The sequence below is a fragment of the Megalopta genalis genome, chromosome 8, assembly GCF_051020955.1.
Source record: "Megalopta genalis isolate 19385.01 chromosome 8, iyMegGena1_principal, whole genome shotgun sequence".
Taxonomy (NCBI): Eukaryota; Metazoa; Arthropoda; class Insecta; order Hymenoptera; family Halictidae; genus Megalopta; species Megalopta genalis.
This window is the reverse complement of record NC_135020.1, coordinates 21,913,108-21,940,936: the sequence shown is the minus strand read 5'-3', so window position 1 is coordinate 21,940,936 and position 27,829 is coordinate 21,913,108. Positions and strand designations below refer to the sequence as shown.

Here is a 27,829-nt window from a genome sequence, read left to right as displayed (position 1 = left end):
CGACACTACTGACATAACCATTGTTTTTAACTTATTTCTTTCGGATGTCAATAATGTTCCGATATTTGGTTCTAATTGTATAATTGAAATATTAAAATGACATTGATGGGTACTACTTGACACATTAGACATGATTATCCTAACACTAGCTTTCTGGGACAGAGGTTTAAGAGTCGCAATAATGTATTTAATCGTATTATTTAATTACAACGTTATTTTATTTAACGGAGCCAGATAAGCAGCCTAAAAATATTTTAGAATTAACTTCACACGAGAGCATCATAATTTGCCCTTATTGGAGGTAATCAAGTCCGTAATTGCGGATAATGAAACTTTAAGAGCTGCAAAATATTAGGTAGATTTTTATAGTAGCCATTGTTCGCGTTTACGGAGTGAAAGCAGCTTTCAAAGGTTAGGATGAGAAGCATATTTAATCGAATATTTAAGAGCGATAAACACTCATTAGCTCAAACAAAGGACAATTATTTCATATCAAAGCGACTAACCCACGGCGATAAGTCTATGATAAGTCTACCTTTTTCTTCGCAGTTACTGCAATTACAAATTTTTCGATCGCAATAGTTTCTTAGATGGGAAAGAAAATTGTTGCTTATTGTGTGTGTGTACCTAAATTTACTTGAATGCTTAAATATTGATGACAAGAGATTCGAATTTTATTCCAATTTTAAAATAACTATATGTAATGTATATTCTAAATTAATCAAATATATTCTAAATTAAATTTTATATTATTTCTAAACTATGTGTATTCAATAAGTTATTGCTAGAAATTTTTATAACGAGTAGGACTCCTCAGAGTACGGCAAGAGGTTAATCTACACCGATTTGTTACGTCGTTCGTAGAACAGTGTCGTTTACTCGGCATCAACTCTAATAACACTTCATAAAATAGCTGTCTCGTAAATCCGTCAGATGATATGCCAAAAATAAAGCAGACTTCATTCGAACGTGCGTCTGTTCCACGTATGTATGATATTTATTATCGCATGATAAATCCACTCCTGCTTGACTATATGCATTTATATGTATTATATGTATACATACAGAAGCGCGCCTTGACATCCGAATTTTATTTATATCATATTTTATATTTCATAATCGTATCTGGAATCGTAAATAATCTGGCCGCTCCTTCATCCATTTTAATCGAGCCATGGATTTTATTTACGGCTGAGCCGAACGGTATGAAATATATCAACTATGAACAGATACGAACAAAAAAACTACTCGAAATTCCTGTTGACGAACAGTTCCAAATTCCGGCGCTATTTTTATTGAATCTGAATATACACCATACGTCAGTCGACATTTTATCGCGACATAAATCAAGGTAGATTGAATCACGAAAATGAAACCAGTTTTGTTTCCTTTGGTTCGCCGTTGGCTCGATGAGAACGAACGGCCCGACAAAATAAACCGTTTGAATATAACCGCTTTAAATGTGTGACGGCGAAAGCACAATATAAATCTCTCTATGCTAATACGAGTCAATATTACGAATGTATCTATGGTAAATACACGGAAACGTGTTCCCTCTTTTCACGGGATTACAGGATTACAGTTTCAATTGAAACCAGACACCTTGGTCACACCGTCACGCGAAAACTGACGTTTTATAATTGATTAGAGGATTGCCAGTGTCATTGCAAAGAGGCAACTTTATACATCGTAAAAGAACTAATTACCCATTTATCTTCCATGTCAAAGCCGTCTGAAATTGTATTGCTCATTTACGAGTTTCATCGTATTCATCAAATTCTCAATGAGCTGATAGGTGTTACTGTTTGATAGCTAATTATCGAACGTCTATTCAACAAATTAAAGATCGTACACTTTGAAAGCGAGCTATATGAAGACAGTGAAGAAAATAAGCAGATCAAAATATTTCTTACATCGTCAATTTGTTCCACTTTTATATTCTCGAATCAAGCTTCCGCCCTGAGATTCTAAGAATATTAATTTTTTTTTTCGTTGCAGTACCAGCTGCGTTTACACGAAATGAGAAACTAAATACCGCCGTTATGTTATTGTTTTTTTTTTCGTTGTAATTCCAGCGACTGCTGCATTCAGACCAAGTGCCATCTTTAATTTGTTATAAATTTTCAGCATGCATACATATAAGTTACCGAGATCTACGAGAGGCATTTTTTAAATTTCCGTTATAGGCTCGGATAAAAAAGTTAAGAAACAAGAATATTTTATTTTTTATTTTTTTTGTTATTCCGAGTAATAGCAAAATTTGAGAAAAGCAATTTGGTCATTGTCCAGTAAACTAGCCTCGCTATCATCTAAAAATGATTCAAGTCATTTAGTCCAGTTTTAAAGAAGCTATTACGTTTTAGAAGGTGCACAAACACTTTTGTGGGCCACTGTATGTAGACAGGCATCCATTCGACACAGTCACGACAGATTATTCTACTTCAATTTCATTTTATGTATTAATTGAAATCGAAACTTATAAGACTACCCAATTATCTAGACCCTAGATCTTCGTTCAAAATGCAAATCTCCATTATCAAGTATGCAAGATAGAAAGAAGCTAGACACATCATTTTTTATTTAACATTTTTGCACTATTTGATATTGCGCGTGCTCATTTTTGTCGTAAATGCGCGCATTCCGTAGAGTCTACTAATAATTTGACAATAATTTAAACAAATCCATCACGGAAATAAATCGAGATCGGACATTGTACAGTATATACTTCGAACCAGGAAATATCAGTTCTCTGCTTCTTGAATATAAATGAAATAAGTTTTGTAGAGTTATGATTCACCGAACGGTCCCTCAACGCCGCCGGAATAATTTAAGTACAGATCATGTAAGTACGACAAGAATAAAACGTTCCCGAGATCAGTCTCTGTAATCCGACAAACGCACCTAATTGCCGTCGTCAAGATGTTAGCAACTTCTGCAACCTCCTCAATTTCCTTCCCCTTTGCCGACGAGAGTTCTTCTTGAAGACGCGCAGGCACGTTTCACCGAAAAGGCCACGTACCTCTTCGACTTCGTCCCTTTTTTCCCTCTTTCTCTCTCTCTCTCTCTCTCTCTCTCTCTCTCTTTCTCTCTTTCCCTCTCTGTTCCGCGTCTTTCGCATCCTCGGCAGCCACGAAAAGCGCGACAAATGCAAGAAAGAAAAGTACGTGACCCGCGATGGGAGTGTCCACATTTATATTTCCTCCTCTCGAGGTTTTCGGGCTCCTGCTTTCTGCGCTGACACTAATTTGCCCCGTTCCTCGTGTCTCCCGGTTCTCTGGAGCCCGTCGTAAAATTCTGCACCTCTCCCATCCCACGCCCGGTCCCCATCGGGCCACCGCCATACCGCTCAAAGGAACTACGTGTTTTACATCCCGCCGTTGGTACCCGCCGCCGAATAAATGTCTAATGAAATTTAAATATTTCCAGCAAGAAACCGGACCGCAACGCGTGAGAAATTCCGGTCGTTCGCCTTTCCGCGGTGTCGCTGCGGCAACGCGAAAAATGAGCACGGAATTGTTACGGATTGTTCGTTTCTGCGACGGGTCGCTTCGACACTTAACCCTTTCGCTACGGCGGGCCTCGCCGCGGAGTCCCTCGTGTAGAACGGAGCACCCTGCCGAAAGCAGGAACATTAAGCGCGCGCAGTCTTCAGCATTCGGGGCCAAATCTTTTGCTTCAAAAACGACGTTGTGACACTGCTTTTAGAAGTAAAATGATTTCTGTTCATAACAATTCGTTCATAATTTTCCATGAACGTATTTTTAATTCAACAATACAATTAATATTTTTACATTACACAACAAAATAGTAACTATAATCATAACATATTATTGAGCAATAATTTTTTAATAATTATATTCTGTATGAAACTTCTCAAAACACGGATACACACATAATCCAACATTGCAGTTCTCACATTGATATCGCGTTTGACTGCTCTTTTGTCGTTCTTTGCGCATACCACACATATTCTTAGTGGATTTTTTCTTCTCGTTTTGTTATTTACATAAATTGATGGAAAGTGCCTTGCAGTAAGACGCGTTGGATTAATATGACCAGATTTATTACAATTGATCGTAGTTTTTGGTAGATGATAGCGTCTGCGAACGGAGGAAAGCGAGGCGATAGCCCTTGTTTTAACTTTTGGCTCCATTGTTGTGACCGGTGACTATAGTCACCCGTCGTGTATAGGAGGCATCCTGTGGCAAGTGACTATAGTCACCCATCGTATGCAGGTGTCGTTTTGTGGCGGGTGACTATAGTCACCCGTAGTAGCGAAAGGGTTAACGGCGCAACACAGATTATACCGTTTCGCCGCAGCCACCGGTGGAAATGCTGGCAAGCGAACGTTTTGTACACGGTGCACAACGATTTTATTGTATTAAGTTTTGCTCCGGTTCTTATCGCGCCCATTGCTAAATCGACGCCCGTAACAATAACGTGAAGCAAAAGCAGTTCGTTTAATGCAACGAAAATTGAACGGTCAGAGTTTATTATGAAACTGCGGATTTTACGCGTTCACGGTACATACATATATGTATGTGCGGACGATGAAAACGATGGGAAGATTGAAATGATTACAATGGTATTTTCAACTCCGCGAAATTGTTTAATAAAGATTTATATTTCTCATGTTCGTTGCGTGCGTGACTATTACCGTGTATTCGCGAAGTGCCGCGGAGGAACGGTAAATTTTGCAGATGCTATTTCGATGATATTTTTATATGGAGGATCGAATATAGTGCAAAACCGTTGAATGTTTAAAGGAGCAAAACAGCAAATTAAATTGTCACGTGACGATGAAATGAAATCGGAAATATTACATTTTTTCAATTTTTTGCTTCAGTTGCACAGAAATAGAAGAACGCGGATGATGTTTTTAATCAAGGTCTGTCCTCCTCTACTGAAACAATAAATACTGAAAAATATAAAACAACAAATACTGAAACAATTCAACCGTGAAACGTCGAATTAATCTTTCCTCTCGACGGAAATATTTGCAATTTACAATCCCGATTACCGATCGATAAGTTTTATTCGCAGAAGGGTCGGCACGATTCACGGAAATTGAGGGGATAATGCAGAAATAATTTCGTATATCGATTAAAGGATCAACAGATTAGGTAACGAACGCCAAAACGAAGGTCTCGTTGCAAATTGAATCGAGTTTCAAAGATCTTTCAATCGTTCTAATAATATTATCGTTTTAATCTTGGAAGTCATTTAATATTTTCTACGATCAAATTTTGTTCTCAAGTTCTTCGTTGTTGTGGATACTGGAAGATATAATATTATAATATATAATATTATAGATATAATATATAATATTATAGAGATATAATATTTAATATTATAGATATAATATATAATATTATAGAGATATAATATTATATATAATATTTAATTTAATTTATAATCTCCTTTGTATTAAACTATATTGTCATAATCATGACAACATTCTGGTAAAAAAGCTTAAACTGGGAAAGAGATTGAATTAAGCATTAATCAGCATTAGTGTAGGAGCCGAAGGTTAACGACCGGAGCATGCGCGAACACGTTACGATTTCGGAACGACCTCCGATATCACAACTACCGATCGGTGCTCGTGGACTCCCGTGCGTCATCTCATGCGACGTACGTGTGCGTGCATACGTAGCGTCGCGATGTAAACATCGCGACGTTGCTAGGGCGGTCGGCGGGCGTTAGGCGCTGGTCGAACGGAACGGTCAAATTCGTAGGAAGACTCGTGACGGTTGACCAGCGCACCAATAAAAGGATGCGCTCGCAGGGCACGAGGCAGAACGCGACGAACGTCGACACGCAATTTACGATCACGCTTCACGGATACGATTACGATTACGATTTACGAAAACGGCTACGAGCACGATCACGATTACGGTTTACGATACGGAATTATATTATAACGAACACAGTTTACGACTTCCGCGTACAATTACGAGAATTATTGTATACTGCTTTACTGTCTTTTTGTATTGTATTTTGTGCGTGTCACTGTTTAGTAATAAATAGAATAGTTTCCAAAACCTACTACACTCTAAATTATCTTGGAAGTCATTTAATATTTCCTACGATCACACAAACTTTGTGCTCAGGGGTTTTTCAATGTTGTCCATACTCGAAGATTAATATTTATGTTCGCGAATTTATAAATTTAATACTTTTATTTAAAAATTTATTAATTTATTAATTTGATTTATAATCTTCTTTGTATTATATTGGGATTATGGCTTGGATTATTTCTCAAATGAATATGATATTTAATTCTTTTTCTTAAAAGTTTCATTTTTGCTTTTATTTGAGAGAAGGTATGTATATGTACGAAATGACTGAGCGACCAAATTCAACTGAGAGACCGGCGACTGAAAATCGCCTGCTTATATACCCTTTTTGGTGTGATCTTCTCCACCAATCAGAGACGGTCATTCATCGCGTTTTACATTGTATACGCGATACTGGGATCACTAACAGTCAGAGCAATATCTATAATATACAGTTTGCATCATCGTCGGTGCGCGCTGACGGAACCGGCGGAAATGTAAACTGATATTTTCGAATCTCAGTCCTAAGTAAACTATAGATTAATTTTTGTGTGTGTCCGAGGCTAAAATTTCTTTTTCAACATATTAAACTATATTTTCATAATCATGACTACATTCTGGTAAAAAATATTAAACTAGTAAAGAAATTGAATCGAGTATTAATCAACATTAGGAACTTTTAAATTCTTGTGGAATATGCGTTTTCGTCCAGTGACATAAAAAAAAGATTTTTATTCTTTTATTAAGTGTGTGCATTGTAAAATGAACTTTGGTGCTTGCAACGTTTAATGCATCCTTGTCGCTCGGAGATGCAATAAACGTCCCGTTAACGATGGCAACTTAGGCGACAGCGTCATTCCGTTCTTGAACGATGGTGGTGCGGTGTCATAGATCGCCAAAGCAGGCAAACACTTTCGCGAAAACTTAACCAAAACTTAAAGGGAAGTGCTGGATAACTTGTGTTAATCGGATTATACCGATACGAGGCAGTGAAAGCTTCCGGTATGCAACAACTATTTCGAAACTTCGTAATATGTACTTGCATTATTCTGGTACGAAAATGATACACAAAGAATAACATTGTTTCACAGCAAGTAAACCTGCCCGAGTTTATGCATTGCGATCAACATATTCGTTGCAGTCTCCTTTTAATTACATTACGTCTGGTTGGAAATAATTTCTGTTTCAACATATTGATTTTATTGTCAACAAAATAGCCAGCAATTACACCTCAATTAATTACGTATTCGTCACAATTTCCAATGGCGTATTGATGTTTATCTGATAAGATAAACACATCGTTGCAATTTGTTCTCCTGGAATGGAATTTATCCATTAATTTACCAAGTACTTATTTTCCTGCCAATTAATCACGTATAGAATATCTTTGAAAATTGTTAATCTCTAACAAATAATGATTTCAAACGTTATATTATTATTGATACTATTAACTACACTGCGAATTTGTTACATTTTTATCAAAAATTGAATAAGGGAGACGAAGACATTAAAAGAATTTAAGGACATTGTTATATCATGTTAAATTTGCTGAAATTATTAAGAGAGGAAATACATTTTTCTTAACTTTCGATTGTGACAATTAATTTACACAATTTATGTATTGCATAATAATCCACAGTATAATTACAAGAGATTATCTCCAAGCCACTCGTCGAATATTCATTCTGTTTATCTGACCATAGATCCTCCTGTACCACTTATCTTATCGCTACTCGCTGTATTCCATTTGCCGACCATACACTATCCCCGTTCTACTCGATTACCAATATGCTGCCCTAGTCTGCGTTTCCGACCACATACTGATCCACTCTACTGCTTACTGATAGGCCTTAATCCTCCATACGCTGTGCCTAGAAGATATTCAGGAAACTTTATATGTTGTCAGATGATGTACACTACAACATAAATAATTTTTCTCTCCAAATACTTTTCCCTATGAATTGAGTCAAGTGAAAGAGAATTACCTATTCTCCGAGACACGGTACAAAATTAGTGACCCTTTGGCGGCTCTAGAAATGACGGTGTTGTTGGAGGAAAAGGAGGGGAGAGCGTTTCGTCCGGGACCCACTAGAGGACACGTCGGTAAGGCTATTTTAGCGGCTATTCTATTCTTTGCCTTGGATGTGGGATGTCGGAAGGACGGACGAAGTTTGTATTAGGGTGTCCCATAAGTTTTTGGTTATTGGGGCTGTTCGGATAAATAATTGTTGCGTGCGGTGTAACTACTAACTTTATTAGACAAATCGCGCAGAGTCACTTCGGGCAGCGTATCGTCGTAGTAAGAGTAACGGCGTTGCGTGTACCACAAGCTTACAAGTCTTTTTCCGTCCGAGATATATCAGCGCGAGCGTCTAACTACCGCTCTTTTTATACTAGTATGTTTGCCCCCGGCAAGGGCTCTGGACACCTCCTGATTGGTTGACCCGCGAATGGGTTTTCCCAATCAGCGTTGTCCATTTCCTTCTCACCGCCTTGTCCCTTACGCCCTGAGCGCGTCCTGTTTTGGGACCGCGTGGTGATCGGAGTGGGTGCGTTTTTTGTGATGTAACGGCCGGGGTTTTCCTCGGGGCTGTTGCGCTCGGACGTCCGGCGTTCGGGTCCGTTTTGCGTGCCCTTCGGAATTTTCAGTTATTTATGACGGTCTCGTTGACTATCGAGAATTAGGTCAAAAACTCTACTGACTGATTGCCATCTGGACAGAAAACAGCTCACGCAAAAATAGCCTTTTCGAAGGAGAATCATAAATACGCTAGTCGTTTGCACGAGAAATAAATCTTTTTTCTGTGCGCCGACTGGTCGCTACAAGTTCTTTCCTTTTTTCTGATGCGAAATGATTACACGATATTTGTTGTTTAAAGTTGATTTATCGAGTTATATATGAACTGTTATGCTCTATTACCTTCTTCCATCTTTCAGGAAACCTCATTGTGCCGTCTTTACAAGATTGTTGAGGCTTATTTGCAAAATATTGATGAAGGTGCGTTTTTATTTCGCTTACGAATTTAAACCGTTCCTCACGGAGAGAATTTTTTAACGAGAAGAACAAGTAATAATCGGATGGAGCAATGTCTGGAGAGTACGGAGGATGAGGTAGAACGTCTCAATCAAACTGCAATAATTTTTGTCTTACGACCAACGCAACATGTTGTTTTGCGTTGTCGTGATGAAAATTTGACGGTGTGGAACTTCGAATCGATTCACATATTCCATCTTGATTAAATGCTTATGTACCGTTGTTCTGGGTATGTTAGTGGCATCCGCTATCTCGCGCACACTATATCGCAGATTTTCAGCGAGCATATCTTTGATAAGGTCCGCATCCGCCATTGTTGGACGGCCGCTGCGGTCTTCAGCTTTCAAATCATAATTGCCAGCTCTAAATCTCTCAAACCAATTGCGGACTGTCCTAATAGTCGTAGAACCATCACCGTAAACGGTACAAATCTCGTTTGCAGTTCACTTCGCCCTATCATTTTTTTTAAAGCAATGAAGCATAACATGCCGCAAATGCTTCTTTTAGCTATCCATATTGAACGGCGTAGAAAAATTTTTATAAGGAACTTTGTCACCAACGAAACGTACTCTGAAAGAGCTCTGGGATGACTGAAACCGATACCCTAAACAGCCAAGAGGTAAGACTGCGTGTTTATATAAACACAGCCAGTTAGATTCATTAACCCCTAGGCTACTGTGGGCGCCCATACGCGCTTAGGAATTTTGCGTTTGTGACACTCAGAGCACCTATAGGCGCTCGATGCAGTTTCGTTTTCTGACACGGAGGGCGCCTATAGACGCCTAGAAAATTTTATCGATATTTATTTCGATAGATCTTATCTCAGTTGGACGAGAAACAAGTTTTACATTAATATTAAATTTGTAACATTTATAGTAATTCGATTCAGAGAAATAAATAATATTGTTTCAATGTAGCGAAATTTAGTTTTTTAAATATTGAAATATGTTTTCACAAAAATGCATCCCTATCCAAAAGATCGCCGTGCTCGGCGTACATCGTAACTCAATTTCTGCCGTATGGTACGGCCGACGCGTCTCAAAGTCTGCCGTATCAAGGGGTTAATAGCGTGGCGCGAAGAGAACTTATGGAACACCCTAATATATTGAGGTTGTTGAAATTTTAGCCTCGAACAAAAATTAATCTATAGTTTACTTAGTACTAAGATACTAAGATATCGGTTTACATTTTCGTCGGTTCCGTCAGCGGGCAACGACGGTGATGTAAACTGTATACTACTGTGATCAAAAAGTAAGGTGAATTTGTTTATAAAATGTAAATTCTTTATTTATTCTTCCAAATCAATTTCATCCCCTTCAAAGTAATCCCCGTCCGATAAAACGCACTGTTTCCGACGCTTTTTCCAGTCCTCGAAACAGTCGGAATAGTCTTTTTCCGGTATAGCCTTCAAGACCTTCTTCGATTCGGTTTTTATCTCCTCAATCGTGTCAAAACGGCGTCCCCGCATTGGCTTTTTGAGTTTGCTGAATAACAAGAAGTCGCACGGAGCCAAATCAGGCGAATACGGTGGTTGCGGAACGATATGAGTCGAGTTTTTGGCAAAAAAGTCGCGAAGAACCAATGCAGTATGACATGACACCAATCGAGACTTGACGCGTTTGAGACACAAAACATCCTTCAAAATGGTTTGGACTGAGCCAAATGATATTCCAACACTATCAGCGAGGTCTCTCATTGTCAGTCGACGATTTTCAAGCACCAAATCTTCGATTTTTTTGGACGTGGCCCTCGTCGGTAGACGTTGATGGCGTTCTCGGCCCGCTTTGAACTCGTTGTACCACTTATAAACGTTTTTTTGTGCCATAGTTTGATCACCAAAGGCCTTCCGCAACATTTTCAACGTGTCCGCACAAGAATATTCGTTCCGCAAACAAAATTTGATGCAAGTTCTTTGCTCAACAAAATCACCCATTGTAAAAATTGAAAAATTCACTTTTGGTCGTTTACTAAAACACGTGTAACTCGGAGATAATTAAACCTTTTAACAAACAGACGCTTGGCAATTGTTATAGACAGTCCTACCAACCTAGGAAAAAAACAATTGCCTGCCTTCCTAATGTCCGGGAGTTTTAAATGACAATTTCACCTTACTTTTTGATCACAGTAGTATAATAGATACCGCGATACATCATCACCGGTACCATTAGATACACATCGTGCCCTGACTGTTTGGGGATCCCAGCGTCACGTATACAATGTGAAACGCGACAAATAAACGTCTCTGATTGGTGGATAAGACGAACCCAAAAAGGGTATAAAAGAAGCGTTTTTTCTTACCGGACTCTCAGTAGAGTTTGGTCGCTCGATCGTTTTCGCCCATATACCTTCTCTCAACAAAGGAATAAAATAAAGTCTTTTTAAGAAAAGAATTAGAATCATATTCATTTTCATTCCATAATCCCAACAGAGGTGGATCGGTTACTTGTGGGAAACGAGGATCCATCTGCTGGCGAGTCTGGAGGTAGCTGCCACAATATGGCATTATGCCGGCAGTACGAAGGAACAAACGCGAAGAACAAACTGCACCGGGAAGATGTCGTCTGTAGCCTCGGTAACGTCCACAAATCGATAAACGGGACAATGATAAACACCGGCCATCGACGAAATTTATTTCCAACTCAGGAGGAGTTTATTTCAATGGAAAGGTGAGCGACGAGCATCGTCCCGGGACAGCAGAGTTCGCTGATAAGGCAAACCGGCCACGTCAGGTCGGTTCTTCCCGCGGCTGTCTCTGTCTATACCAGCAAACCTACCGGTTGCTTTCATCGCGGTCGCGCGCAACTGTAGCGAACATAACTACAAGTTAAAGCACCGTCTAATTAAGTGCGGAAATTACGAGCACGTACGCGAACTCGCAGGAATTAGCCGGACCACGCGTCGCACCGATCCAGCCTGCGGAACACGTGAAACTCGGAACAGACGACCAGTTGCAGACGTACAAGTGCAAGTGCAATCTGCGGTAGATTGCGTTAAAAACATACCATGTAACTTGGGATGTAAGGCTTCTTGTTACTTTGAATTCTATTCGGACTGGAACAAGTATCCCTGGCAGAAAATATTTGTCCGAAATCGTGCATGTTGTTGTTACACAAACAACTTGAACGTTAATTCAAAACGAAACATAATATTGCATATTCTATCAGACAAGTATATATATTGTTTACAACAAATAATAAGACTACGAATGCTTTTGACTTCCTATCGAATAGAACATAATATGACGTCTGTCGTTATGTGAAAATTGTAAAACAATTTAAGGAGTCACGACGATACAGTAGAATCATTTTTAATACTTCGGAGACGATAAGGATGACAATAGAGGTTGCCAAAAGATTTTCCAAAACAATTCAGAATGATTGAACCGTTCCTGAAATCTATGTAAAATTGTCTCATTTTGTGGCTTATAAAAAGGCAAGCATATTCGTATTTACGAAGATTTGTCATTAATACTAGATTTACGGAGTACAAAAAACAACTGTTTTACATTAGTTTATAGAAGTAACAATAAGACATTAATTCTGATTTTTAACAAGGGTTATTGTAACATTTGCCGTAAGTAACATATAAATTCAATAAATAACTCATAAATGTATCTTCACGGTTTGAATAATCGTAAATTAAAATACCCGTCATTTTGATGGGTTCCGTAAATCTAGTGTTAAAATGGCCTTTACCATTTAATAGCCGCACGTCTACGCAGTCAAACGTTGCCTGCAATATTTATGTAAATTCATGAAATAATTCAACATGTGCGAACATACACATAAAACATTAAAAAACAACAATAACAACACATTTAATACACTAAATTTAATATTTTTCCTTTGTGTGATAATTATTAAAGCAATTATCTACATAATTATTAAAGTATCAGTGACAAAATTTTCTACACTAAACATATCAGTAATTATTAACGCTAGACGCTTAAGTTGTTCAGCCAAATACATTCAGGATATACGCAACACAAAAAGTGATCAAAATATAATTTCTCTCATCTATAACAATTACAAGTGATCCAAATGGAATTCGTCTCTCCGACGACAGTTATGAACAATTGAAATAAATGTTCATCGCCGACATCTCGAACTTTCGCGACTAATCGAAACAAATTTCTCCCATAAATCCAGATTAACTAGAAATTAATAAAAATGAAATCTGGCACCGTAATTAAGCATTCCGTTATCCCGACATCCATGTCACTGATTAGCCCGAATAATCGAGATTCTACCGTGTAGCTTGAGTGGCGGCCATTAGCCGGTACTCCCGAAGGTTAACAAAAGAATCCGTAATCGAGATCGAGCGCAATAACCACGATGATCCGAGTTCTTGCATTCGTGGAACCGGTGAATTAATTAGAAACTAGTCCTGCGATCAGCGGAACGAAGGTATAGGCAGCGGCTGTATAACGGCGGGAACGATGCGGCTCTCCTCTTGAAATTCCTAATTAATCCGCGATACGCGTATCCCTGATCGCAAAGCCTTATCGCGAACGAAAGCCGCTTGTACATTGTTAATGCCGATCGATGACTACGATTCCCATGGATCCGGCGTCGTGCAGCCATTCATCCGTTGGAGCCTATAGCGAGACAAGCGGTCGTTCGTTTGGAAAATGTGTGCTCGGGATTTCGCGGTGATGTGCCGGGTATCTCGAATAAGCCAGGTAGACGCCGGAGAGTGCTGCCTACACCTCTTCGTGTACCTGGTTTCATCGGCCATCGGCACGGACTACGGATCAACCGTGTTGCGAAGCTACTCGACCGATCGCCCAGCCCCGCTCGACGACCATAGACACCACCCCTGCGTGTCTCATCCCCACTCGGAGTCACTCTATTAATTGAAACAGCTGTCGGTGCACCGGTTTCTCTTTTGTTCTCCAGCTCTCATATTCCTTTGTCATTGTATCATCGTCCAGACTATCCGATTTCTGAATTATCGGGAACCGATTTTCGCAGATTACGCGAGCGGCGAGATCCGCGTGTTGCGTTCACACCTCCGCGCGCTTCGTTTTACCGTAGACGTTTCTCGTGTACGCATTTCGGAACGCGCAGATGGCGGGATTATTGCGCGCTAATTGTGTTGCACCGGGGATTGTTGCGTCGGCCCTTGTTACAATTTTCATATTTTACACGCTCGTTCTCCACTAGCGAAAAGCATTACCTGGTACGCTCCTGTTCAGTGCCGTCGCGCGAGTTTTTGTTACCGAAATCTAATTTTTGTCGGTTTGCGCTATTTTTCCAGTTCGAGTTATTTTTTAAACTGTAACATTTAACACGTTGACTGCCACGCGTATTTACAACAAAATCTCCTACAGGCCACCCGTGCCGCTATAGGAAGCGTGCGCTGTTAATTCATGTCTGTTTCTGTTCCTGCATGAACAGTTGGAATCTTTGCCGAGTACCGAATGGTATAACTTGAAATCTCTGCCCTTATTTTTTTTCAATAATGAAAAGAGATCGGATTGCCCGGAAGGAGAAGCATAAATAGAATTACATCGTCAGATTCTGATTCGGATACTGATAAATACAATCTTAGTGATAATGAATGTTATGAAGATACTATTGACGAGATTTTATGAGAATTGGTCATGGAAGAAGAAAGAAATGTTGATGATACTGAGGAAGCTACAGTTCAAATAAAAGATACGAAATGGACCGATCAGAGGCACGAGCATATCTGAAAAAACAAACAACTTCTTGTCCAAGCTGTCCTGATCAACCTCAACTTTGCAGAGAATGTTTTAATGTTATACACTGCGAATCGTTTTTTTAATAAACCATTTTTATAAGAATTCAATAGTTTCATTACCTTCTGTAAAATATTTGTCCAAATATTTTCGGAAATCCTTTGTAAGTAGTCAAATCAGCGTCACCCGAATGATGAGAACTTTTGCTGTCACCCGAATACGGGTGACGCGGCAGTCAACGTGTTAAAAGTGACAGTACTCTGATTAATAACAACTGAAAGAGGTGTCGAATTTAAAATATCAATTGCAATTTCGTACGAGAGTCTGTTACAAAAATAAAATGCGTGTTGCTTCGTGCTGGTTTTTTTACTTCAATAAGAAAATTGCACATTTTGGTCATTTCCAGTTACTTGCTCGTAATTCGCAAATCGGAAATGATATCGAGAACACATGTTCAAGAGAAACTCCCCAATACAGGGCGTCCCAAAATTATTGTACAAGCGAAAGTGAAATAACTTTTTCCTTTATAAAAATGTTCCCCGAGGCATCGTTTATGAGTTATTAACGAAAAATAGTGACCAATGGGAGGCGAGATTAGCTGGCGGTAGACGGCCGAGCCAATGAGCTGAACTGGGCTTCGTCCGCTGAATGGCTCTGCCGCTTCGCGCCAGCCGAGCTCGCCACTCATTGGTCACTGTTTTTCGTTAATAACTCGTTGACGATGCCTCGGGGAAAATTTTTGTAAAGAAAAATATTACTTCAAATGATCTCAGGAACTCCTTATTTCCCTGAAATACCATAATTTTGGGACACCCTGTATATCGCGTATTATGTGGAATAACATTACCACACCTTTTACACTTTGTAATAATCTGTCGATTTGATTGAGTGTTCGCTCATTGGTCGTTCGCCTCATTTTCCACTAAATCTTAAATTCTACAACTAGTAAAAAACGCTAGAATTTTGTCCAGAGATATATGCACTCACTATTGGTCGGAGAATTAAATAATTTTAACAAACAGCTTCTTTTAACTAACAAGCTTTTATCGGATAACCTTGGGACTGTGTGTAATTCGCCCCAAAAAATTTCTCTAATTTCAAGCAATATTTAAAACCTATTTAATATTTATTGCCGATAAATTTATACACAAAGTGGAAGCGACTTTTAGTATATCGTATCAAGTTCGCGGTACCAGGATACGGTGTAGTTAGATTAGCTTCCAATGGAGAGGTAATAAACTCTATCGTGTGTTGGAACCGGCCCAGCTCCGCCTTTTATTCGACTGTCTAACGTTCCGCCGTGCGACAGCTAATCGAAACACCGTTTCCCAGTTTCAGTACCCCCAGTCGTTCTCCACATTTTACATTCCTTTGCTGCCGTGTCTCTGTTATTCAATTTGTGAATTATCCAGATACGATTAGCGTTTTCGAAAACTACCACTCTTACAACTTTCTTGCATTTCTCCACAGTACGCGGCGAAATGCGAGGCAAACATTTTAAGTCTGACGAGTCTTCGAATTGAACAGCGAATACGGTTAATTAATACATTTATGCAGTATTGATATTTCGTCCATATTTCTTGATTAATTTTATAATTCGACCTGTTGAAACGCGAGAGGACAGTTTCGCAGCACTCGATTCACGGACATGATCGCAATCTCGACGAAAACGTCTCGCAGCGATCGTAATTTACCCTTCGCCGTTCTCGTTGCGCCCAGATAATTGCCAATTAACGTATTCATAATCATGCTGCTCGCGAATCGACAAGAAACCGCGCGAAAAATAAAACTGCTAGTGAACGTTACTCGTTTCATGAGATATGATAAATTTCTATAAACTGCCGCGCTTATGGATATTTATTTCCGCGAAAATTAATATTTATTTCTGACAGTGATTCGCGTTTTTTTGGGAAGCGGCACGGCAATATCTGATATATCGTCGCGTAAATAAATGCCTGTTATAAGTAAATATTAATAATAATATTTGATATATTAGGGAGCAGTACATATACATAATTCGAATCATTATCTCGATTTTCAGATGTCAATCCTACAATTCCTCCTTTTGTTGGTTATATTCACCTTTCCTGAAAAATCAAATATACTCTTTTGCAAATCGAATTCATTTTGTAAGCGTCTCGAGAGCGAAACAATATAAATGTAACTTCAAATATTTCTTGCAAATTGCTGCAGAGATCATTGTAGAATCTGAATGAGCACAATCGAATGAAATACAGTTAATTTTCAACAGTGTAAGTCTTTGTGAGATCCAGGAACTGTGCATGAATTTCTTGGTCCGACAAGGTCGATTCAAACTTGTTGAAAAAATAAATTCTGTGGAAAAGATATTTTTCGTGGATGTTAATAAATAAGTATTTTAAGTTCATTGTGACGTACATACAATAAAACTAAAAATTTCAGGACAGCAAACTTACGTTGGACTTTATTTCTATTAAAATAGTTTAAGTAAACAAAGTAGGAGGTCATGCTGAAAAGTCAATTTGATCTGCGAAAGGATGAATTTGACTTGCAAAAGACGGAATATTATTTGCAATAGGATGACTATTGCAAACCAATTAAAATATTATTGGTTATTATTGTATTATATTAAAATATTATTGGCTATTATTATATTATATTAAAATATTATTGGCTATTATTATATTATATTAAAATATTATTGGCTATTATTATATTATATTAAAATATTATTGGCTATTATTATATTATATTAAAATATTATTGGCTATTGGTTATATTATTAATTATTATTATGTTATAGGTTATATATTATATAACCTATTGCACCAAAAACCTATTATAGGATGACTATTTATAAAACGGTAAATTTGATTTAAAAAAAAAACGTGAATTTGATTCGAAAAATGCTAAAAAGGTTTTACCGTTATCATTTTAATATAACATAATCACTTGTATATATTGCGGAGCAAGATGTACTCAATTGAATCGTCAATAAAACGCTTAGTTAGCAAAGCCAGGCGTGCTTAGAGTTTAGAGGAACAGTAGAAATTAATTTCGCATTTTCGTTTGGAACTTTCGTGTCTAATCGAACCTCCATAATTGAACACCCGAGTGGTGCCGCACGTATCAAACTGCTCGTTACGATAGTCCAGTCTCGAAGTGGTCAATTGTAATATCATTTTGAAATTCTAGTAAGAAAATAATGCGTGTGAATAGAATGATTCAGTTTCCGTCACGAGCACCCAATTCTAACGAGGATTCCGTGTTCGAGTACCAGTCGGATTTCACCAGTAGATGCAACGATCGCGCACTCATACAGATTTTTCTATTACAGGAGGGCTCATGGATGAACGCACGATGGACATATGAATCGAAGCCATCATGGTTGAACTCGAATTGATCCTGCTGCTGCTGGCATCATCGCGCTACCTCGTCCATCCGATCGGTGAGCCGAGCTTTCATTTAACGAATGCGCGTACTCAAAGAAAAATTTACGCCACGGACCATTTCTTTTCTTTTTTTTTCTTTTTTTTTCTTTTTTTTGAAGTGGCCCTACGTAGAAACTGCCGCTTTCAAAAGCCGACGTGGATTTTCGAAATCTTCGTAATATCGACGATTATTCTTTTCATAACTTTGCTGGAATTACTGAAATATCACAAAAGCGTTTCGATTGCTTGACAATTTTGACATAATCTTGACATAATCATTTTCACTCGAATGATGACTCTCTCTCTCACTCTCTCTCTCTCTCTCTCTTTCCTCTCTCTCTCTCTCTCTCTCCTCTCTCTATCGTTGTATCGTGTTCTAAAATAATTTTTACGCTATCAAATTTATTGTGAATCGCAAGACTCGATTTCATGTGGATAAAATGCGCTAAGTCATATAAAATGGAAATATTTCAAGTTAGAGAAACTATTTTGGATTTAGAGTTAACTCTTTTTTTTGGAGGGAACACAGCACTTCAGAAAATAAAATAGATCCATGTTGCACAGAAATTTTATCGTATTTTAAATTAAACAAAATTGATATATTTTTATTAACAAAGGAATCGCATGATATAAAAACATAAAAAATAATAATAATTCAATTCAATTTGTTTTGTTACTACAAAATAGGTTAACGAATGCACGTGAAGCTATTGCAATATTTCAAAGTGGGTCTAAAAATGTCCCACCATGCATTATCGTGCATAAAAAAATGGAACATTTTTAATCCCACTGTGCCCCAAAAAGTTAAAATGGCTAGCAGTGCAAAGGAGTAAATATTATATGTCAGGCGTTCGCTCGTGGATATCAGTTATTGAGAGGAAATTTCAATTGCGTTAATTGTTAATGTCACCGAGATTTCATCGATTTCGTTACCGTTACAAGTTCGAAACGGAAGCATCCGCGTAGCTCGAGGACTATGTTCTCCAGCAGCCCCATAGCGACGAGGCTTTTCTCCCTATCTGATACTCCTCATCTTGATAACAGTTAATATCGAAAACTTGGCGGAAACTTGGAACAGCAGGCCGCAATCTCTATCGTCCGATCATAGTCGCGTGACACGTGGTACTACATCGTTTGATGAGCCTTATCGTTTTCCTCATTCTACAGTTGTACAGATGCTCCATAATTTATGTTGCGTGACTGTCTAACTACTTAACCAACACTACTGTCGTTATACATTCAGTATAGAATCAACATTCGGTCAAAAATATCTAAATAAAATCTTATAGCTACGAGATTGTCAACAAAACATAACTCCTTGCACGATGATTTCTTACACAATTTTTCTAACCTAGCCAGACAATTTTCGTTTCTACAGTTCTAGATTTTAATAACGAAGAATTCAAATTCTGTTTCGACTTAAAAGAAATTCAAATCATTAATAGGTGTGAAATCATCAAAAGTTTGAGTCGTTGTTAGAACATAAACGGTTAATTTCTGTTTTACTTTTACCATAAGAAATCTTCCAGTTAATAAAAGAAATTCATCTTTTCGACACCCATAAAATTTCCATAGAATGATTAAACTTTATTGCATATCAAGAAGGAATTCAGATTTGGAATAGATGTGTACCATTTTGGTCCACGTCTGTGCCAATCTAAAACAGTGCATTTAAACGTAGTTCTCTGGCTCACTGTTTCGAACACCGCTTCAAGTTCAATTAACCCGAGAGGAGAAATGAAGATAAGACTCTCACTTCGTTTCATTTATTATAACTGAAAAGAACCGAGGAGAAATTGCTTAATCCGAAGCAAGCTGTCCGGCAAACTGGCACAAACTCAAAGCAATGTCCCGAGTCATGCATCGCCCATTTAAAAAAGATGCAAAGTCTTAAAGTGCGAGACCGGCTGGCAAGTATACGACGCCGCGTCAAGCAGGTTCAACAGAGATAAAGCTAAGAAAGTAGCTAAAAGGCTCCGGACAAAGAAAGCTGATAAAACGAGGCAACCGGCGCAGGGCCGCGAAGTCACGAAACTTTTCAATTTTAATCGGATAGTCTGAGAACGAGCGATCAATCTCGGAAAACTGATGGCCGAGAGGAATAATTTCTATCGCGGCCACGAATAAAACTCCAATTCAGCGAAACGACGGGGAGTTCCCCTTTTACGCTAAACATCCGCGGGCCGATCCCGAGATACGTCACTTACGAGCGGCTTGAACCGCCAAGAATCGCCGGTTTCCCTGGTGGTTACCCGCTAGCAGCGGGAAGCCGCCTAAAGGAACAGGCCTTAATCACGAAGAAGAGGAATGGACGAGGAAGACTTACCCCCGGAGGTGGTCGGCTATCTTCATCCAGAGGAAACACTAGCGGCACCGTCGTGGAACTTTCTCAATTAGTGCTCGAGCCCGATCGACCAGGAGCTCATTCGTATTCACGATGAACCTGGGACCCTAGATGGAGTAGACCGATAGGCCGGCTGTGTCTTCCGCTCTCTCTTCCCTCTGTCGCCCTATTCTCCCCCATCTCTCTCGCGCTTTCTCCATCCCTCTCCGAACACTTTCTCCCGTTACCCTTCTCTTTCGCTCGGCTAGGATCAATCCTCCTTTGCTTGACTTTCTTCTCGGCGAATTCTGTCGTGGACAAAGAGGGACGTCACCGTCTAAAAGAGCCGAAGGGGCGGAACCAGGGGACCGTCTAGATTCGCAGCTTTTAATTACTGTCGTTCGTTTGAATCAGTGAGCGGTCGATCGTCGATGTCCTTGTCGAATCGTTGCGGATGGTGGCTCGTGCGCCTGCAACCGGAAAGGTCTGCGTTAGTTCTCCTAAAAGTTCGAAGGTTCTCGGAACATTAATTGCCGAAGAATAACGCGCGCGCGGAAGTTCGGGTGAATTCGAACTGCGTTACATTTGTTTTCGATGGATTAGTTGGACTATATTTTTGTATATTAACCCCTTGCCGTACCATTATCTTCACAGTAACAATGATTGGAATTTTTTTGATTTTAATCATTTCTTAGAAGGAGAATATTATTTGTATTTATCGTGTTCCGACATATTTACTTGAAGGATTAACACGTTGACTGCCACGCGTATTTACAACAAAATTCTACAGGCCACCCGTGCCGCTGTAGGAAGCGTGCGCTGTTAATTCATGTCTGTTTCTGTTTCTGCATGAACAGCTGGAATCTTTGCCGAGTACCGAATGATATAACTTAAAATCTCTGCCCTTATTTTTTTCAATAATGAAAAGAGATCGGATTGCCCGGAAGGAGAAGCATAAATAAAATTACATCGTCAGATTCTGATTTGGATACTGATAAATATAATCTTAGTGATAATAAATGTTATGAAGATACTATTGACGAGATTTTACAAGAATTGGTCATGGAAGAAGAAAGAAATATTGATGATACTGAGGAAGCTACAGTTCAAATAAAAGATACGAAATGGACCGATCAGAGGCACGAGCATATCTGAAAAAACAAACAACTTTTTGTCCAAGCTGTCCTGATCAACCTCAACTTTGCAGAGAATGTTTTAATGTTATACACTGCGAATAATTTTTTTAATAAACCATTTTTATAAGAATTCCATCGTTTCATTACCTCCTGTAGAATATTTGTCGAAATATTTTCGGAAATCCTTTGTAAGTAGTAAAATCAGCGTCACCCGAATTACGGGTGACGTGGCCTGATGAGAACTTTTGCTGTCACCCGAATACGGGTGACGTGGTCTGATGAGAACTTTTGCTGTCACCCGAATACGGGTGACGCGGCAGTCAACGTGTTAAATATTGATGATGAGAGAACTGAATTTGATTCCGACTTAAAAGAATGGAATAACATTTATAATTGACAGGCCATTGCTAGACATCTTCATCACGAGTCACACTCGTCAATGTACGGCGAGGGGTTAATCTCCATAATGATGTTTCTGAAGAAATCATTTGTTGGATGACACCAATTGTAAGCTTTCTGTAGTATTTCACGAGGATCTTCTTGAGGAAATGCGAACAGATTAGGTGTTACGAACTTGTGACAGGTAAAGGATATGAACCTGAATTGATTAGTGAATTAGTGAATTAAACGGCATTGTTGCATATTCGAGGATAATTTACCGAATCTTATACCAATAGTTCTGATGCGGAAAAGAAGTATAAAACTACTCAATACCATCAAAAAATGTTTGGGCAACTACAAACGAACAGCAAAAGTTATGTCATACTTAGAAGAAAGCAAATTGTTCAGCGAAATTATATAATAACTTAAAAAGCCTAGATTAACACTTTGACGGCCGTTGTCGCGTTAATCGTTAAAAATTTGTCTAAAAGCATAAAGGCTTCATTCATATTTTTAATTGTCAAAGTTTTAACCTCTTGATCGGAACAACATTGTAATCCGATGGCTATAGTCTGATGTCCCCTGAGAGGGGGCATCCAATTACAATGTAGCCTGCTCGACTCACGATGTCCGCTGAGCGGAAACATTCGACCGCAAAAGCTTACAAAGTTGAATTTTTAAAAATGTGCGAAGTAGCGAATTGTGCGAAAGTAGAATGTGCGAAAGTCGAGAGGGCCGCCTGTACAATGTCAATGCCGCTTACACGATGAAATCTGGGCGTCGCATATTTCCGTCCTATCTCATCTACAATTAAGCGCAGCGAGTGTAAGGTAAACAGTGCCGTGGGAGCTTGAGGGACAATCCGCGCTCGGCTTTTATTACGCCGTAACTGTCACCATTAATGCTTATAAACCTTTAGCATCCGGCTAACAACAGATTTCTGATATACTAGCAAGCCAGACCGAGCCGACGTCCGGGAGTAGATACAAGCGGTAAAATATGTCGGGGCCGAACCGGCGCGAAATACGCTTAACGAAGATAAAGGTATCGCTTGTCTCGGAACAAGTTGTGCTACCTGGCTAAGAAGCAGGGCTTATTCTTCGCTGTAACGACGTAGATAAATCTTGTGAAATTATTTCCCGGGCAAAGCACGTTAACGGGGAGCAACCGGTTTTTGTCGAGTTTTCAAGCCGGACGAAATAAAAGGAGCGTGGCTCTCCCGATGGGGTGTCGACAACCAACGCAAAGCGAAGCTCTCCGAAACACGCGAGAAATAAGGCGGGGGTTGCGGAGCAGACGACCGGAAACTTTCTTCCTCTTTGATTCATCCCGGCTCGCGAAAATTTTCCCTCGTCGCGCCGCTTCTGGATTCATTCTCTTCCATTATGTCGAAACTTAGGAATTAATGGAGAAATCAGAATTAATAGAAGAGGACGTTTGAAGTTCATAAGAGTGGACTAATGAAACTATCCGAGGGGATTTGAAACGAGTTGCTCGTGAAGCAGGATACCCAAACTTCTGTATTTTGTATTTTGCGTTTTAAATTTTGTATTTTGTATTTTGCATTTTGCGTTTTGCACTTTGCACTTTGCACTCTGCACTCTACACTCTGCAATTTGAACTCTGCACTCTGCAATATGCACTCTGCACTCTGCAATTTGCACTCTGCACTCTGCAATTTGCACTCTGCAATTTGCACTCTGCACTCTGCAATTTGCACTCTGCACTCTGCACTTTGCACTCTGCACTTTGCAGTGTGCGCTTTGCGCTTTGCACTTTGCACTTTGCCCTCTGCACTTTGCACTCTGCACTCTGCACTCTGCACACTGCACTTTGCAATTTGCGCTTTGTACTTTGCACTTTGCACTTTGCACTTTGCACTCTGCTCTCAGAACTCTGCACTCTGCAATTTGCACTCTGAACTTTGCAATTTGCACTCTGCACTTTGCAATTTGCACTGTGCACTTTGCACTCTGCAATTTGCACTCTGCACTTTGCAATATGTGATTTGCGCTTTGCACTCTGCACTCTGCACTTTGCAATATGCGCTTTGCACTTTGCACTCTGCACTTTGCAATATGCGCTTTGCACTTTGCACTCTGCACTTTGCACTCTGCACTTTGCACTCTGCACTCTGCACTTTGCACTCTGCACTCTGCACTCTGCACTCTGCACTCTGCACTCTGCACTCTGCACTTTACACTTTGCATTTTGTATTTTGTATTTTGTTGACGCGAATAAACGCCACTCACTTTTATTTTAAATGCTTCGCATAAATAGCGTTTTTCCCTGTTCTTTATTTTCACATTTCTCTCGATCGAAGATAGTATTTCAGCCTATCCATGTGAAATAAATAAATTGCATTGGTAGTTCACCATATCATTAGTTATGATCCATCCTAAATTCAGCAGAATAGTTACCGCAGGAGATCAGATTTCAACCAAATCGAGTTATTTGGAATATGGCTATAATACACAAATCTGCATAAACGTGCACAGTTGTACGAACAGCAACAACACACGATAACGTGTGTTTGGCAACGCGTGTTCTCATTTAAAAAATGTTATTTTCCTGGAACGGCAGCTCTCCTTGAACCATTAAACATTTTTGTGCAACACATTTTTAATTGCAACCAGGAAAGAGTTACGACTTATTCCGGTCGCGTACAATACCCTGTACAATCTGGAACGCAATAATTATCCCGTGTGACCATGCTTCACCTCTGCAGCACTTTCTCAATTCTCTTTGGATAAAGCTTCCCTGGTGTTTCTTTAAACCGTGGAAGATAAATTAACGATAAATTTTCACCTATCTAGCGAAGCAATCCTAACGTGAATTTTCAATAGCGATGTTAACAATACTTCGTGCATGCTGAGATAATTAATTTTTACAAACTGAAGTTCGACGATATTTTCTGATCTTGAAAGTAACCGTCAGAATGATATTCGCTACGATTTCTTCCTCAGCTACGTTGATCAACGCTTGTTTTTGTCACCAATAAATTTCTATGTGAAACAGATCATAAATGATCTATTAAATTAATTAAGTCTTAATTCAAAGTCTTTTTTCCTGTAAATACACATATATAAATTATATTTATATTTAAATATAAATATTTAAATATATTATATTTTTGTCACCAATAAATACTTATGTGAAACAGGTCATAAATGATCTATTAAATTAATTAAGTCTTAATTCAAAGTCTTTTTTCCTGTAAATACACATATATAAATTATATTTATATTTAAATATAAATATTTAAATATATTATATTTTTGTCACCAATAAATACTTATGTGAAACAGGTCATAAGTCTTAATTCAAAGTCTTTTTTCCTGTAAATACACATATATAAATTATATTTATATTTAAATATAAATATTTAAATATATTATATTTTTGTCACCAATAAATTCTTATGTGAAACAGATCATAAATGATCTGTTAAGTTAATTAAGTCTTAATTCAAAGTCTTTTTTTCCTATAAATACACATATATAAATATAAATATTTAACGTTCCCCAATATTTACTTCAATGTTTAAATGATAACGATATCTCGAGAGTAGAATTTTATTTCGATTTAAAAGATGTAAATATAGATTTAATAGATCATGTACGAAATCTTGATAATGAATCTGCCACGATATTACTAATAATCAGCTACACGTGTATTTCCAGGAAAAAAGAAAAAGACTTTGGATTAAGAGTTAATTAAAATTTAAAACTATTAACCGCCTGCTCCCAATAGAGCAAGTACCGTTAGTTGCATTATTTGGTGCACTACCATTGTGCAAAGACTGATCCAAAAGTCAGAGTTACACTTGGTGTCCTCTCCTTGTTGGGCGAACAGAAAAGCATTGGTACTTAATAATTTACTGCTATAAACCTTTATCGCGAGTCAGACTCATCGAAGTACGTCAAAGTTTTAACCCCCTAAATGTCACGATCTCCATTTGGGGATTTTGGAATTTTACGTACACCACTTGTCGCGAAGAATGTATCAGATGCGTTTAACAGTTTAATGTCATTTCATACATATCAGTCAATATTGTTTATAGCAGACGGTGTGCATTTTGTATTTCGTTTCTTTCCAACAAGTGAACAAATTTGAAAATCATCTATAAGTTGAACGCAACAAAATTATCATATTTGAAGCACGATCTTTTTGGCTTGGTTTTTACATTATAATCAAATACACCATACATAAATATGTAATTTAGAGGTTACAACACTTAGTTGTGTTACTTACTTACTTTTTGTATTTCATACGATTTTTTCATTCTTTTTTTATTCATGCAACCTGCCAGAATTCCCATTTGGGGGTTGTCGTGCATCAGAAAGATGGGACATTATTAATCCCGTCGTGCCCCAAAGGGTTAATGGGTTAAACACGATCGAAAAACTCGCGAGAAATCGTTTTAGTTTCGAAGCAGGCTAACAAAGGGATCCCATAAAGCGGAACGCATACAATTGACATCGTTATCGCAAAGCACACACACGCACACACACTCTTTCAGCGGCGCCGCATCGTCGAAACGAAATTGGCAAAGAAGTTGCGAGTGGTGGTTCCAGGAACGTGCAGTATGCAACGGTGAGTGAGTAAAGAGCCGCGGCGGGGAGGGAAAAGAGGGTTGAGAGTATTCGCAGTGTTCCTTAACGAAAATTCCGCCGGCACGGTAATGATGAGCAAACTTAGTTTGCGAGTGTACAAGACCAAATATATTCTCCTCGTTGCGATCCCCGACCATTACTCGTGCATCACCTTGCCTCGTCTTGTTCGCGGCCGATGTAACAAAGAAGATGCTCCATGGCGCGGTCGTTTCCATTAAAGGAAAATTTTCTTGCGCGGAAGAAATGGGGAAGGCTGCGAGAATGCCCTTGCGAGTATCCTCCGCTCTAAGTTGCGACGGTTCCCAGCGTTTTGTTCTCGGTAGAGGAGGACCACCGACGCTTTCCATTTATGAGGAGCTATGAGCACCGCGTAATAAAGGGAGGATTCCTCGCGGTAAAGGTGTCTCTAATTCAAAGACTGGCAAAGGCTTGGCAAGCGTGCACGCGGCTGGATACTTCGCGAGCCTTGTTTTCTAGCGAACAATGATCAACTTCGTGAGATCCTTACGCAACATTATCAAGAACTCGGTATTTACAGACCCAAGGATCCCGCGTTTCATTATACAATCGCTTCCCGAGTGCTCGCTAATAACGGAACCTGTAAAGTGATAGAATGTTACTGGTTTCATCATTTCCCGTTCGTAGCTCGAAGCGAGATTCTATAGAGGAAATCCTTTTTTCTCCACTTTCGCATTAATATTCCTTTAGTCGATCGTGTAACCGTTTTGAAACGATTAAACTGGTTTCGACTATTATTCAGCGAGACGCGGAGCAAATATTATCACGCTCAACCCGATAAATTGAATATAACTTCCTGCTGTATTGATCATAAGTCAAAGATTTCGGATTTCGCTGCGTTGGATTTGAAAAGACGAACAACACTGGTACAGGAAATATACAGTACAAATAAATAATAATAAATACACAGGCTACAAAAGTGTTCGTACATCTTTTAAAACGCGATAACTATATTGAAACTGAACCAGATGACTTGTATTTTTTTAGATGATAAATAATGATGATATAATAGATATATAGATGATGATATAATAGATGATAAATAACTTGTATTTTTTTTTAATTTTGCTATTACAGTAATGTCTCCCTAACTGATGGTCAGATTGTGCACAGAAATAGACAATTTGGGAAGAAGAGACACAATTAAT

General features: G+C 38.8%; 1 protein-coding gene across 7 annotated transcripts in view; it reads left to right on the top strand.

The window, feature by feature from the left end:
• Window positions 1-27,829, top strand: part of LOC117225458 (limbic system-associated membrane protein) — a 185,012-nt gene that overhangs the window by 78,850 nt on the left and 78,333 nt on the right. For all 7 annotated transcript variants that reach the window (XM_076524210.1, XM_076524208.1, XM_033479063.2 and 4 more), the window contains one exon: window positions 18,114-18,224. In XM_076524210.1, coding sequence (XP_076380325.1) covers window positions 18,161-18,224 — 64 coding nt within the window. In that variant the 5' untranslated portion in view covers window positions 18,114-18,160. The remainder of the gene's footprint in view (window positions 1-18,113; window positions 18,225-27,829) is intronic.